Raw genomic sequence first — 16,199 nt, forward strand, 5'->3', positions numbered from 1 at the left:
AAGGATGTGACCTTAGAATCAGGTCCCACTCTGGATTCATACGAGCAAAACCCAAGTACCACTAGCTTTCAGGCCATGTACCTTGCTTTATATAAGGACCAGTGGATTAGGTGGATGCTTATTTCAGTACTAGGCCACTGAGGCACTGGAGTAATGTCTGCGTTCTCTCTCACCATACAAGCTATCAGAGAGAAGCTTTGTAGCTCCCAGTCCAGTCACCTTACCCAGGCTTCTGCCCTGTTTCTCCCTCTGTGCTAGAAGCTCATTTTTGTGGTGCTGGGGGCTCTAGATGTGTAAGGACACAAATCCAGGAAAAGTCTGTCTGCTGCATCTGCAGAGAAGGGACACAGCAGGTTCAGGATCAAACCTGCTCCTCCTCCCCCTGCCCTTCCCCCATGTTTTTATATTTGAGCTGGCAGTGGTACCAATGAAGCTATCCTGTTCTCTTTGTGTCCCCAGTTGCTCATCTCCCACCCTGCCTTGTTCCAGCAGAAGCATTTGTGCAGTTCTGAAGTGGATTGGATGAGGAGACTGACCCACACCAAAACAGACTGCTAACTGGATTGGTTTCCCGGGTGGGCTTCCCTGTTCTCACACGAGCGCTAGTGCAGGGACAGAAGTGGGGTAAGTGGGATGAATGCTGGATTGCTGATTTTACAGCTGTGTCAGAGTAAGGCAGCTAAAAATACTTGTGAAACTGTGGCCTCAGACTCTGTTCCGGGCAAAGATTCCCTGGAAATGTTTCTTTGATTTGGTGAGGAGGACGACTCATCTGCGGGCCGTTTTGTCTGAAACAGAAATTTTCCTTTGGTGGTTCACAGTGCTTGCTTCTATTAAAAGGGAAAATGACAATAGTAAAAAAAATCAGACCAAAAGGTCTAACGTGAAATTTTGAAAAAACTTATGCTGTTTAGTGTTTTCTTAGGTTGATTTTTCCTAATTTGCCATGCTTCTAAACAGGACAATCCATCCTAGTGGATTTCTGTCTGGCAATACTGGGGACCCTTCTCATTGTTTTCAACAACAAAGAAAAACCTGCCTAGTTGCCATGCATATCCGAAGGTTAGCCAGAGTCAAAATTACTTGCTTAAAATATGTAGGACACTACTTGCTCTTAGGGGCCTGTTAGGAGCTTTTATTTTCTGTCAGCTCGATTATTCCAAATTACTTGGAATTTTTTCCTTTTCTTTTTTCTCCCCATTGTAAGTGTATGACTGTGGAAGTCCCCTCTTCCGTGTGCTGTCATGAAAGTAAAAGAACAAACACCTCTAATCTTTACTTTGTTACTGTTGTGGCTGTTCACACAATTGCTGTGGATTTTGAAAAAAAAAAAAAAAAGACAAAAAAAAAAGACATCAGCAACCTCCCTGATTCTACCTCTCCATAGAAAAGCCCAGTTACCCTAAGACAATGTTCAGCCTCAAAGGCTAACCCTCCAGTAGTGTTTCTTTATGTTTTTCTGGTTGCTGAGGTTAGCTTATCTACAGAAGGAGCAGAGCACTGCGTTAATACCTAACGATGAAAGGTGCGGAACATGTGAAAACCTGTTTCGAGGATTTTTTTTTTTAAATTGTTATTGTTATTTATTTATTATTTATTTAGGCGGAGGAAGAGCCGAGCAGCGGTGCGTGGTGCCGGGCCGGCGGTGTCTGAGGGGTACGAGCCGGCCGCCGGCCGCGGCCTCCCGGGCGCTGCCCCGGGGGGGGGGGTCCCGGCGGGCTCCCGGCACAGCCCTCCCCGGGGCCGGGCAGCCCGCACCCCGCCCTGACCCCGGCCGGGCGGCGGAGCCCTTGCCCGGGCCGGCCTCTGCCGCCGGCTCGGCGGGGGGAAGCTGTGCCGCACTTGGGAAATGCAGCAGCGATTCCTCCCTCCCTCCCTCCCTGCCCGGGGGGGTGAAGTGCGAGGCAGCGGGAGGAGCTGTGCGTGTGTGTGTGTGTGCGAGCAGCGCTCCGCGGCCGCCGTGTTTCCTGGTGCCTGCTCCCTGACCCCAGTGGCAGTCCCGCTCACTGCACCGCGCCCGCCCTCGCCGCCGCCCCGGACCCGGCCCCGGACCCAGGCCCAGGCCGCCGGGCACCGCCGCGGGGTCGGGCGCAGGCTCTGCCCCGGCCGCGCCCCCGCAGCCCCATGGAGCGGCCCCGCTGCCCGCGCTGAAGGCATCCCCGACCCGCCCGCAGCGGCAGCCGGCGGAGGGAAGGTGAGCGGCCCCGGGTCGGTGCCTGCGTGCCGGGGAGGGGGGGAGCCCGGCGGGGGGGCAGCGGCGCACAAAGCGGCGGGTTAGAGGTGCCGTGTCATGGGCGAGAGCGGGGCGGGGGGGGCGGGCAGGAGCTCCGGCGGCGGCGGGGCCAGCCTTCTGCGAACAATAATAAGGATAAAACTGGCCGCCGGCTCTCCCTGCCTCCCCCGGCGTGACCGCCCCGAGCCCGCCGGGTCGGGTCGGGCCGGTGTGGCGGCGGCGTTTCCCCACAGCCGAGGCGGCGTTTTCGGCGGCGCTGAGCGAGCCTGCCCTGCCCTCCTCCCCCAGGCCGTGCCCCCGCTGCCCTCCGCCGCCGCCCGGCTCCGTGGCCGGGGTGGAGGCGGGGACCGGGGCGGGGGGGGTTGCAGCGGTGGAAGCGGCCCCGGGGGCGGGAGGCGGTGTGGCGGCCGCCGGCTCGGGGTCGGGGCGGGGGGCGCCGCGGCGGGGCCGGGAGGGTAGGCCGGGGAGCATTGTGCTGGCTGGGGCCAGCGGGCGGGCGGCAGCGCCGAGCAGCCGGCGGGGGACGGGGCTCCCGGCGCGGAGGGACCCGGGGGGGTGGGTGAGGGAGGGGACACACACACACACACACACACACGCACACGCACACGCTGCAAAAGTACGGAGGGTAACGCGGGTCGCTTTGCCGTTCCCCGGCGGAGTTTCCCTTTGGCCGGCGGGAGAACCCGCTTTGAAACCCTGATCCCGGAGGCCTCAAGCAGTTGGAAACCTTCGGGGGGTGGGGGCGAGGTGCGGGGGACGGCGCGGTGGGCACTGCCGGAATAAAAAGCAGCGGGCATCCCCCCCCCGGGCCCCGCCGCGCTCGCCCGCGGCTCGCTGTGGAGTTTATTGCATCCTCCCCTGAGCATCCTCCTCCCCCCCCCCCCGCAAAAGAAATCATTTCGGTTCTGTGGCAGTGGGGGCTGTGATGCGAACTTTGTGCGCCAAGGCACGTACCGCGCAAAAATTGCCGAAATGCCCCTCGGTGGCGAGCCGGGGCCGGGGGGGGCCGGGCCGGGCAGGGGGCGCGGGGCGGGGGCTGCGGCACACGCCGGGACGGGGCCGCGCCGGAGCCATTGGCCACCCGGAGCCATCAATCACCGGGGGGGCGAGCCCGGCGCCCCGCGGGGCCACGGCCGGGGCGGCCCGGGAGCCGGCGGCGGGCGGAGGCGGGGAGCGGCGGGAGCCCAGGTACCGGGGGGCGGCGGGGGAAGGCGGGGGGTCGCGGTCCGGCACCACCCCTCTTCCCCCCCGCCGCCCCCGGTGCCTCCGCCTCGGACTTGGTGGGCAGGCGGGAGCGCGGAGTTGGCCGCAAACTGCGGCGCAGCGTCGCGGGGGCTGGTGGGGCAGTTGCGAAATAACCCCCGAGGCGCGGGGTGAGACCCGGGGGTGCGGGGGGGTTGTTGCGGCGGCAGGTGCCCGCGCTCCGGGCGGGGGGTAACGTGTGGTTTGCGGTGCCGGTGTCGGGATGGTGGATGTAGCAACGGAAGGTGTTGACACGCGATTAACCCTTTCCGTCTTCTGCCTTTCTAAATTTTCTTTTACAACCCGAGACCAGCCAGGAGGCACATTTTTGAAATTCAGATGAGGAAGGCGTAAATATTTTATTTGGGGGAAATGCGTTTTTCGCGTGCCTGTATGTGCGTGTACGTACGTAGAGCTTGTGTGTGTGGCTCTCCGTGAGATACAGCGTTACGTTTTAAAATGACTTATCTGGGCATATTTTGTGATAGTTTTTTGACACGGCGGTAGCAGACTGATTTAAAATTAGCTGCGCGTAAGTTTGTGTCAGCCCTTTTATGAAAAAGTGCCGGTTTATACCTGTAAAGCCGAGCAGACGTATACAATAGCACATCTCCTGGCTCAGCGGCGGTACAGATCCACGCTGGGAAGGGTTTGTTGCTCCCAGGATAACAGCTGTAGCTGGGGAAACGCGACATGTAAAACCCCTTCATTTAGGTTTTTAATATAGTCATTCTTACTTAAAACTGCCACGTAAGGCATGGAAGATACTGCACGTTGTTTTACTTGACAGATGTGAAAAATAATGCAACTTTTATTCTTTTGTACTCATCTCCTGCGTGTAATCTTCAAAGAGTGATTGGGGTTGGAGAAAGAAGAACGGTAGTGATTCAAAGTAGCCTTTTTTTTTTTTAATCTTGGGCCTAAAATAAATTTGTTTTTAAAGTTTTGAAGTGTTCAGCTCCTTTCTGGTATTTTTTTTAGGGAAGTTCACAGTAAAGAAGGTAATAATTAGATACTTGCGGTAGGTGAGCTGTAGTACTCTATGGAGCACTACATGGAAATCAGAAAATTGACACAGAAGCGAGCTTCAAATTTTACTTTTTTTCCGGTCCGGCATTTGTTGTTGAATTTCATTTTAAAAGGATGCTTTGTTCGGCTTTGTCTTAATTTAAGCATAGAGATTTATTCTTAAGATTAAAGATTGGAACAATGGGAAGCAATTGCAGCTTATATACTTATAATCTTACTGAAAGTCAACTTTAAAGTATTTAATACAGCTATTCAAGTATCCGCTTATCATTTGTTTTATGCCAGTTAGTTGTAATTTCTTTCTGTAACATGGATTGTTATAAACCTTGTAAAAAATGCTTATTATCTTTATGTATAATTCACTCTCATGAACAAATTGGATTTTTTTTCCATGAGTGAACTATAATATGAAATTTAATCTTCTGACCTTTCTTATGCTAGATTACTGAAAATAGTGTGATTTAGCTTTTCTGAAAGCCCAAGCATATTTTTGTTGTTGGTTTAACGTGTTGTTTTGTATTGTAGCTTTTAATTGCGAAAAAATAACATTAGACATGTAATTTTCACACTACTTAATTTATGCAGACGCTAAAGTTCTTGCTGTGTAAAAGAAAAACTTAGGGTTTTTTTCCTGGGAGCTTTGATGGCTAGCATTCTTGTTAATGACAGTCATTTCTCTAACAGGAAGATGTTTTCATTTGTATTTACTTTTCAGTGCAGGGCAATTATGCTGCTCTGTGTTGCACACTCTTCGTAGTTTCTATCTCAAAAGAATTACAGTACTTGGAACAGGACTGCAATTTGAAGCAGGTGTTGTGTTTTACTGTTATGCAAAATAACACTAAAATATAATTGTGAGGGAAATTAAGGAAACAGCTGCAAACTTTGTATGGTAACCACTACATTATGATTCGTGAGCAGTTGTTGCACCGCATCTTGCATCACATCTAACACAGCAAAGATCTGATTTAGTAAAGCTCACCTTGCTAATTTTTACTCCTGAAACTATTGCACTTATTCTTAGGAGGGGGTTAGTGCAAAGAACAGACCATAACCTTAGTCATGGAGTTACACTGTCTCACTAGTGACTCAGTTTTTAAATGGGAACTTTATGGTTTAGTTTCATCTTCTTTTTTTTTTTTTTTTTTTCCCCCCTCCAATGCTGAAGAAGATGAAGGATAGAACCTAATTACTGGAATGAAGGTTGCAGAATGTCTTAACCCAACTAACATATGGAAGCCCACATAGGCCTGAGGTTGTAAAATAGTAAAATAAATGGCCTATAGCAGGCCATCTGCCATTTGCAGGGCATTTTATCATGCTTCATGCCAAACTGGAAATTAGTCTTTGTATTAAAAATATATTTTGAATACAAATCAAAGATTCCAAATGTTTAACGTTACACATGGCAAACATATTTCTGTCTGGGAGCTAAGAGAAGTCCAGGAATATTGCACTGGAAAAATATTGCTTAGTTTGATACCCAGGGCTCAGGTCCCTCTCTTCTTCTCTTTCCTATCTCTTTGTCTTCCCAGTAAGCACTGGTTTACTTTTGTAAATTACACACCAGATACAACAAATCCGCTATTGCGTGTAGCAAATAAAGGGGGGGACCAACTGATGCAAAGTGTTACAATTTCCTGTAAGTCCTTGCAGCTAGGATAGCACGCCCCAGCTGAGCATCTGCCTCATAAACAGGGCTTTTAAAGAGTTGCTCATTTTGAAAGTATTCTTCCAACATCAGCTGATCAATTTTCACAAAGTCCCTCTGAAAGGAAGGCAGCTGAGGTATCCTCAGTTTATTGATTGAAGAAATTAAAGCTTGGATTTTGTGCAGGGAACTCAACGGAGATCAGGTTTGGGAAGTTTCTGGCTGTTGGGCTTACACTCATATTATAGAATGCTTCCAGTCTTAATGCAGAATGTTTTGGAGCACTTTGAAGAAGTGAAAGATAGGGATGCATAGAGAGGGAAGAGCGTATTTCTTTCATCTTACACAGAAATATTTATGCATAAAATCGCACTTAAATCTGTCAGATAAATCATTACTGTCTGGTGATGAATCAGAACCAGTTTTATAGCTAGTGCAGTGTAACATGGATATTTTGTTAAGATTGTCTAGATACTAGCCTTTCTCTGGGCAGATGAATACTTTAATTCAAAGGTATTTGGATGTACCTTTTTCTATGCAATTGTAAAATTTTCTGCTTTGCATCAGCTTCTCTTAAGTCTCTCGAATGTAACTTACTTTGTAAAGCTAAAACAGGACCTTGAAAACAGTATGTGTATTTGTGGGAAGCCATTTGTCCTTCAGGAAACTGGGTCCACTTGTTAATTTTCATGGCTGCAATTAGCACAAGATGTTATTTAAAATAAAGAATAGTAAATGTGGAGTATTTAGTTGGAGCTTTCAACACAGTGGTTTTTTTTTTTTTCTGAAGATAAAGCCTTACTTCATTCATCCTTTGGTTGTATGTAATGATGATGGAGGTAAATGATGAGGCAATTAAAAAAATGTGAATAGGAATGCTTAGGGAGTTGGGTGATGGGTACATTAAAAATATAGAAAAAGGTCTTTGAATGGAAACTGGGAGAGGATAGAGTAATATGTCTGTGTATGTTTACATCTCCTTTGAGTTTATAGCCATGTGTGCTGTCTTTCTCTCCTGGCAGAGGTCTGCGGAGTTGATGAGGAGCTGCTGGGAGTCGGGAGCAGCCTGGAACACCATGTCCTACCCCTCTCCTGGCCTTGGGAAGTTGTGAGCTGCTCATGTCCATAAGGAGGAAGGATGGCTCATGGAATTCCTTCACAAGGCAAAGTTACCATAACGGTGGATGAATACAGCTCCAACCCAACGCAGGCGTTTACACACTACAACATTAATCAGAGCAGGTTCCAGCCTCCGCATGTGCATATGTGAGTATTCCTGACATCGCCGGTGTGTGTGTGTCTGCGTGTGAGCCTGCCTGTGCATTGAAACTGAGAACGGCTGCTGAAGGAGTGGGTTGAAAACTGGAAAAATTGGTTAGTCACATTAGCTGATAGGCAAAATGGTTATCAGATTTCTGAGATGGCAGTGATTGAGAAACGCTGCTCCAGCATCTCCTGGAGATAACCCTTGCTGCCTGAGGGGCAGTGCCACCGACTTTGTGAAACTTGCCCCAGCGATGACGAGCAGGGTACAAGTTCTGAAACTCACTTTACTGATCTTGCTTTAACTCGCCTGAGGGACCCATTGCTTTAAAATTTAAGCTCCCTTCCCCCAGTCCTTACACTCAGCTGCGAAATAGGCCTAATTGGGACTAATTGTCCCCCCTGATCAGTGAATCCTTTGTCCTCCTGGTTGCGAGTGGAACGTGTGCCGCATGCTGCATTCCACTCGCAACCCGCAGCACAAAGGAGTCGGGGGCTGCCCAGTAGTTCCTCCCAAGAAATACAAATACGGCGTTAAAATAACGTCCCTGGCCCGAACTTAAACCAACAAAAGCATGGGAAGTGGGGAGCTGAAGGCTTCTTACCTCACCTTGTTATTCCTGCATATTGTCTGACCCGCAGGATCATTCTGCTGCACAGTGCCTAGGCACAATGGTTTGTGTTAAGAGCTAAGTACCAGTTTTAACTCTGAATTTCCTTCCCATTGTTTAGTTAGGTTTGATCTTTATCGGTTATTTCTGTGAAGGTTCTTTTTCTTTTAACATTAATAGACTGAAAAGCACGTGAAACTAAAACAAAGAGGACATCTTTTGACCTCCTGCGTGCCATTGTTAGTCAGGATTTTGAACAACGTCACACTATTGAATTTGATAAGGATTTTGCATAATAAGGGGGAGAAAAGTTGTATGGTACTTCATTGCATTTTTGTTATGTAGAAGCCTGCCGGAAGAGTCACAATGTAGGGGTTCAGCACCTTCTAATAGGATTTCGTGTGGTTACAATCTTCCTAAAGGCAACTTCAGGAAGGATGCCGAAGACTGTCTGTCGTGGTTGTGACTTTTGAAGTTGGAAAAAGTTTTCATTGATTACATTTGATTTATTACTACAACAATGATGTGACTCTTCTTTTAGAAATATTTCCATTTCTTGATTCATTTTTCAGACCTTTCGTCAGCCAAGTCCTCTTGCACGTTTTGCCCTCCAGACTGCACTTCTAACTGACATTAAGTACAAATTCTATGTAGAGAATGAATTCAGAACAAACAAAAGAAATGTAGAAAGCAGTTTTAAAGAACTCCTTCTTATTGATATTGATTTCAGTGGGAACTGGTTTTAGGACTAAGTGTGATGTTCAACACTGTAAATATTGCTCATGTTTTGTTTCAGAAACTCACAAGCATTTATACAGCTACTTCTCTAATAATTTTGTTTGTCTCTTAAATGGTATTGACTTGACATATGTCTTAAGATATCTTACTTGTTCGGAGAAACTGTCTAATTGAAATAAATACTGAAACTATAAAGTACAATATAGTGACAGTGTTTTAAAGGATTTTTAACTGAAATGCTGCATCTTTCTTAAAATCAGTAATTTGGTTTCAAGGAAGGGTGTGGCATACTAAAAGGGATATCAAAATTTAGAAAAATTGAAAGGGGATTAGTCTCAGATTTACAGTGGAAGCAAAGAAAGCAATGTTTCAGTGCAGGAGGGGAGTTCAGGTGTAGATCTGGATTAGCAAGTGATGGGTTTTAGAAAACCTGCCGTGGAAAAAAAATGACAGGATCCTACCAGGTGTCTAGAGTTGTGGGTAGGGGAAAGCAGGGAAGTGAAGATATGACTATGGCTGTGGGTTTGTGTGATGGTAAGAACAATAGAGTTATTTCTGGGGAGGAGAGACTAGATTGTGTGGTAGCTTCAGAAGGGGTCCTTATTTGTCTTCCCAGTGTTTTGTCATGGAAGTGTTGTGCGTATTTCTGAAAGAGGATGTCATCGAGCGAGAAACCTGAACAGAAAATCAGCAAAAGCAGTATTAACAAAGAAATCATGATCTTTTTACCCTCTTGTATCTTTGCTAGTGCCATGTTGCTGCAGCTGCTGACGTTGTTTGATTTGATTTTACAGTCTGCTTTTTTGTTTTTCTATCTTAAAGTAATGCATACATATTTTCTTTTTTTAAAAGGGAGTTTGAGGTGGTTTTGTTCTTCTCTAGTAAAAAATTTATTTAAAAAAATCATGGGATAATAAGAAAGCAACATGGGAGCTGAGCGTTATGACATGTATGTGAATAGCAGGGCGATATATTGTTACAGGGCCCTGATGCATACCATAAATCTGAGGCTGGATGCTGTTTAAGGACATTGTTCTTTCCTAAAGAAAATGATTTTTTTAAAAAGTAATTTCTTCATGGATATGCATCTTCATGTGCAAAGGTGAGAACTGGATTCTTGGTGTATCCTGAGCCATTTCTGGTTCTAGTATCCTTTGGGCCCAACTCACCTCACTCTCCTCACACAGAGTAAATGGAGAGTCTGTGGGATATCGCCAGAAAAAACCTGGTAATGAAGGACCTGCTGGTGTTACACTGCCTGCTCCATGGGACATGTGTCTTGCACTTTTTCTCCTGCTTTCATTTTGGGCCTTTCACATGACAGTGTCATGTAGTTGGATCAGCGGGGATACAGTTCTCTTTTATCATCTTTATATGTGTTTTTACACCAGCACTTCTTAGTGAATCTGTTTAAGTGTACTATTAGGTAAATAACAGTGTATTAAAGCTCCCTTTGCTTGGGCTGGCTGTGACAGCAGTTTTGTCAGTTACTTAAGCTCTGGTATAGTATGACTTTCGAATCAGTTTGTCCGGTCTAATTAATGTTTGAATAGGTGTTCTAAAGATAATTTTTACTGTACAATTTTTTTGGATAAAGGGATATCGTGTTATATGTCTTGTCTTCTTGAAGCAATGCTCCCACCCACAGGTTTCACTTACTTTCTGATGTTATGTTTCTGTTTGAATGCTTTGTACAAGTCATGTTTACTTTCAGTTAGTTTTAATTAACTGCATCACCTTAGTTCCCTGCTTTAAAGGGCAGCTGCAAAATAATAACAATTATAATGTGCCTGCCTTTGCTCCTTGATGATTATTATTCTTCTGAAAATCTTTGTACTTCGCCATTTTTTGTCAGGAATTGTCACTTCAAAGAGGCAAATGCTTCTTGCTTTTTTGGTATAGTGCTGCCAAGTATTATAAGGTATTTTTTTTTTTTTTTTAAAAAAAAAAAAAAAGCTTGTAAGTCCATTTAGACCCTTGAGATATTCTGTGTGAGGCTACTGTCAGTGGTGCTAACAATACCAGTGAGCAGCAGTGGGATGTAGGATGGGAACACGCAGGAGGAGCTGGCAGCCTGGGGCAGGTGTGCTTTAAGCTGCAGAAGGCTTCATCCTGTGAAACCGCAGCCTCAAAGTAGAGAAGATAGAGAAAATTTCTACTATTGTAAGCAAAAAGTAAAAATTACGAAACTTAGAAGATAATTGAATTCATCAGGTATATTTGTCATTTGCTTAGGGTGTTCTCTGTTTTTTTGTAAGACTTTTTTTTTTTTTTTTTTTTTTCCTTTTAACTCTGCAGCTTTACAGCAACCACTACAGTGGGTCTTTAAACCATTTTAATTTATCAGGAATTACTAAGACTCAGTTTTGTGGAACCTTCCTGTCTCACTGTTTGTTCCATGAGTCCGATGGAAAGGACCTGAGAAGAAAATGGGACTAATCCAAATGGAAAATGTATTTACTTAGGTTTTAACCAGAGGGAAAAATCTTCCTGTTTGGGTACAACACACCATTTACTTTCATGGGGGGGAAAAAAGGGGAAAGTGAAATAAACTTTGTGTATCTGTCATGGAAAATGCCCATTTGGCAGGCCCAGAGCAGAAGTCTTCTAAATGAGTTTATACATACCTGGAGATACATTGAACAATCTGTAACTATATAATTTTACTGCCTTTTCTGTATGGGAGTAATTCCCCATGTGAATATTCTTGTTTTAAAACAAAGAGTGTAAACAGCATTTTATATTAGTAGAACTATATGTGTGTAGTTGAATAAAGTATTTGAATATATGAGTGTGTGTAAATGTGTATATATAATAATAATAGTGATATAAAAATATAACTGTATAATCATAGAAGAAAAAACTTTCAACTGTGACGAAGCTTTAAATTGTTAAGACCCAGAGATCTTATTAGACTACTAACCTTGAGAAATAGGATCTTGCCTTTTTTTTTTTTCTTGGGGAAACCATCCTGCATTTAATGGGTTTTATAAACTCCCTCTGAGATTAGTGGGAAATCATGCATTTGATTTGTAATATTCTTAACTTTTGTGTCATGTAAGGTGTGTGGTATTTAGGGGGAGGGGGAAAGACTTGGCATTAGTAGAATATGGACTCATTTGACATTTACGGAATAGTGGAGTTTGTACGTGTAAAAATATTGGTTGAGAGAATACAGATTCAGTCTTAAGCTAGTTAGCTATGCCTGGTGTGACTGGGCAGGCTATTTCAGTTGATACTGATGTGGTAGAGGATCATGGTTTTGGTGGAAATTGTTGGTCTGTCCATTAATGACACTTCTTATAAAAGCATATGTAGCTCATGACCACCCAAGTTCATTTTTACTACTTATTTTTCTAAAGAAATTGAAAAAAGCAGTACTACCTCAAACAATCAAGTTACATTTAAGCTCTAATTGTGAAAACGTGAGTACATTGAATGAGTGTAGTTAAAACTTGAGCCTTACTTTTGGACACGGGGTTTTTACTGGGGTCATGGCTCACAATCAGTCAGTTTACCTTTGTGTAGTTCTAGTCTCCTTTCCCTCGCTGGTCCCTCAGTGGCATGGGTGGCTACTGAAATGCAGCAGTTTACAAGCTGGTACGTTAAGTAAAACAAACCTGTTTTTCTTAAGCCAACAACAGCAGCCCTTCAACAGCTGCCCGGAGCAGCTGGGCTCTCCCCGCAGCGGCGTGGGGATTCCAGCAGAAAGGTCGGGAGGACGACAGCTGTAGGTGAGGATCCTTACAGCTGTCCTAAAATAAATAGTCCCCACTGAAGAAGAGGGCCATTAACTGATTGCATTTTCTGATTCTTCTGCCACAGAACAATGGAAGCCGAGTTGCAAAGATGCTAATTTTAATCGTCATTAAGAAAACACTTTTACTGGAGCGTGTGCATGTCTGTGTGAGTTAAGATCTCTACTGATCTTAATGATTTTATGTTATTTACAATTACTTATTTTGCAAAAATCCAAGCATAACATAAACTCTAAACTTAAATTTAACATGCAAAATGAGAATAAAGACTTTAATGTGTGGATATGCTTACATTTAAAGCCTTTTGAGATACATGTTGAAAGTGAAGTGTTCATACACTGGTGATATAAGGCTCAGGGACTGCAGTTTTGTAATTAAAACTCAAATTTAGGCCCCTTGTGTTAATGCAGTGTAGTCGTAATATGCTAAACTTCTCGAAAAATTAAGTTTCTGACCTTTCATTTTGTTGTTGTAAAAAGGAGTAATAGCAAACTACCTTTAAAAAAATGCTCTGACATCCCTGGAAGGCTGAGGCTGTAAAAGTGCCGATATTACTATTATAAATGTAGGACAAATTTAAAATAATTTTTGTCACCATCACACTATTAATTACTATATTTCCACATTGCGCTGTCCTAAGATGGAAGCCAGATCTGGTTTAAATTGGTGATAAAATCCTTTTACCTCTAGTGCTAGTGGGAGCAGGCTCCCAGAGCAGTCTCTATACCTATCAAAATCAGTCAGTCCCTCGGTATGAGGTATATTAGCCTTGTGCAATTACCACTGGTTGTCTGAATGTAAAAGTGGTGCCTGTAGTTGCTTGCAGGGCTGGAAGGAGGGAAGTCCTCGGTACACAGACTTCAGGGCTGAACCTGCCGCTCCCAGGCTGCTCGCTCCTGCTTCTGCCACACGCTTTGCCACCTTCCCAGGAGTGTCAGCAGTCTTGGGAGGCAGCTGTATAGATCATACAGCTGAAATAGTCTAAACTAAAAAGTCCATTCCGTGGTGTGTTTTCTTTGTTCCCCCCAATGAGCTACTTTTAGTGATCTCTTTCTTGGTGTAGCCTCACCAGTAGTGGGTTATGGGGGTGGCCGACACAGGTGGGAGGGCAGCAAGCTTACTGATCAGCCAGCAGGCAAGGATGGGAGGAGGTGGACATTTCTTCACTTCTTCATTGACAAAATCATGCTGTTAAAACAACACCTTGTAGAGGCAGTCTTGACTGCTGTAGTTAAAATAGGAGTTAAAACCCTTAGAGGGAGAAAGGAAGAAAATTGTTTTTTATGCACATGTATGTTAATGTTCTTTTATGCTGTATTATTCCTGTAAAGAAGCCTTCAGGTAACAAGTACTTTAATTGTAAGGCTGTTTCAGTAACTGAGCACTATAAATGGAAATTTTCATTACATGATCTGATTCTACATTACCTATGTAGTGGTCAGTCATACTGAGTGACAGCTGACTTACGGTTTCATGTCTTGTGTACAATATAGAGTGTGTTCTTATTTTATGGGAGGTGTGTGATGGGATCTGACCAGCGATGCTTTCTGCAGCAGCGGTCCCTACCACAGTACCTTGTGCTGGTGGGACACTGCTCACCGAGGGGGGTTCTTTACTGTGAAGTAGCCAGGCAAAAAAGGTGGATGTACATTACAATCAGGATGTTGTACTGTCACTGGAAGCTTATAATTTCTTTTTTTTAAAATATCAGGGCAGTAGGGATATGGTTGTAGAAGCAGTAGGTTCTTGCTTTTGTGTAATGCTTGAAGGGTGAGAGGGCAATCTATCCTGTGAAACAACTTCTAGAGTATAGATTTCCAAGCAGGGAGTTAATACTTTACAAAATTTGCAGGCCCCACACTGGGAATCTCATCATAGAGTTTTTGGCTAATCTTTTTTCCTTGTGGCAGGATGAGGCTGGTCCTCCCTGCCAGCAGTGATGAGAGCACGTGTTTCCTATGTCGGATGGCTATTCCAAGCCCAAGGAAAGTGCTGCACCTACCTAGCACACATCTTGTTATTTTATTTTACAAATCCTTGTTTGAATATCTCATTGGATAAATAAGAAAAAGGGAAGCCCTGTAAACAATGAGGATTTAGAGGTCTGTGTTAAATTACTGTATGCAACTTATGTTTGATGCGGGACTATTTCAGAAGTGCTGAAGTGTTGCTGACGAACATCAATTTTGTACTGAATGTTGCATGGTAACTTTGAGTTTACATTTCCAGTCTTGAGCTACCAGAGGTGGCTTGATTTCCGAGTCAGTTGTCTAGTGTGAGTATCTGTGGAAGAATTTCGTAAATGGAGGGCTAGCATGTTGTCTTCCCAAAAGAGTACCTGACAAGTTTTGGTTTGAATTCTGTAAAATGTTGTGGCATAACTTGAGAAAAAAAACATGCTTATGCATCGTAGAAATACAGTGAGGCAGGGAGATTTCTTTAAAATATGCATCTCTTACAGCAATCTATAAAGTTACTTTTGAAAATACAGTGAAGTTTGACATAAGGGTTGGTTACTTGCATTGCCCGGAGTGATGAGTGCTGGAAGAGAAAGCGGAGTGCAAGTGGTGGTCAGGAAGTCCCCTCAGTTTTGCATGGCAAAATCATTCACCTTTTAATTCGTGCCAGGTTTTTCCAAGTCCCTAGGAAGGATTCCAGCAAGTTGTGAGTTTTGGTCCTTGAAGCAATGGCTTCTTATTTCCAGTGGTTTGACTCATACTTGGCATATGCAGTTGTAGTTTCATGGACTTCATTGTGATTGTTTCTGCTTGCAGAAGGCCTGATACTGCCTTCCTGGTCTTTTTCTGTGATGTGTGCTTGCAGGCAGTGCAAAATAGAGGAAGGAGGTCAGCATGCCTGCATATATACCTACGCATCTTTCATAGAAAGTATTTCAGAAGATATAAAGAACTTGTTGTTTGATTGGATTTGAAAATTCAGGTTTTGCCCATTTACTCTTGGTTTTGATGTGGGCCATTAAGATTGCAGTTTTTAGGTCTTACATTGCAGAGGGCAAGTTTGTGATACTGTGATACTGAAGTCAAACCAGTTCACTCCTGTAGTGTGACTAGACTTAATTTATGATTTTTATTTTGTTGTCTTCTTCCAACAAAAAGAGAGCATATGATAATCTTGTACCCAGTAGCACGTACAATAGCCGGTAACGTGCCTGGAGCAGTACCAAGTGTTAGAGCAGAAAATTGCAAGTCTGGATTACAAATCATAAACTTTAGGTACCTAGAGTTGCAGTCATTTTATTTATCTCCTGAAGAGTTGACCATAAAGCTTGGTCTTAACCTCCATAAACCTGGAGATTTCTCCTGGCACATCAACTGTATATGTATCCTGCAGGATCTGCTGCGTGAAGGTTGGCTGAAACAAAATGCTGGTGGATGAACATTGGTGTTGCACGCTGCTGCTGAATCTTTCAGGGTGAGGGCAGAGAGGATGGCTAGAGAGCAAGTCAACCCGTAATCCCCAAATACAGTTGTCTTTTTCATAACCGATGGATCAAGCCCATGTTATTTCTTCCTCTTATCTTGTAGATCAAAATGCTGTCAACAGAGTTCACCTGTGTACTCTCCCCTGACAGGGAAATGCTTGGCCCTATTTTTATGTGCCCCATTTTGTAATGGGCGTATTTTCTGAATTTAGATCATTATGTTGAGGGGAGA

At 44.4% G+C, this 16,199-nt stretch overlaps 1 protein-coding gene across 3 annotated transcripts in view; it reads left to right on the forward strand.

The window, feature by feature from the left end:
* The first annotated feature begins 1,895 nt into the window (after nucleotides 1–1,895).
* MPPED2 (metallophosphoesterase domain containing 2) overlaps nucleotides 1,896–16,199 on the forward strand; it is a 107,657-nt gene continuing 93,353 nt past the window's right edge. Inside the window, exons 1-2 of one of the 3 annotated variants that reach the window (XM_074841935.1) lie at nucleotides 1,896–2,194; nucleotides 7,178–7,421. In XM_074841935.1, coding sequence (XP_074698036.1) covers nucleotides 7,294–7,421 — 128 coding nt within the window. In that variant the 5' untranslated portion in view covers nucleotides 1,896–2,194; nucleotides 7,178–7,293. Of the gene's footprint in view, nucleotides 2,195–2,636; nucleotides 2,654–3,376; nucleotides 3,422–7,177; nucleotides 7,422–16,199 lie in introns of those variants that run through there. The other 2 variants (XM_074841937.1, XM_074841936.1) reach the window with 2 other exon arrangements.

The sequence above is a fragment of the Strix aluco genome, chromosome 16, assembly GCF_031877795.1.
Source record: "Strix aluco isolate bStrAlu1 chromosome 16, bStrAlu1.hap1, whole genome shotgun sequence".
In the NCBI taxonomy this organism is placed as follows: domain Eukaryota; kingdom Metazoa; phylum Chordata; class Aves; order Strigiformes; family Strigidae; genus Strix; species Strix aluco.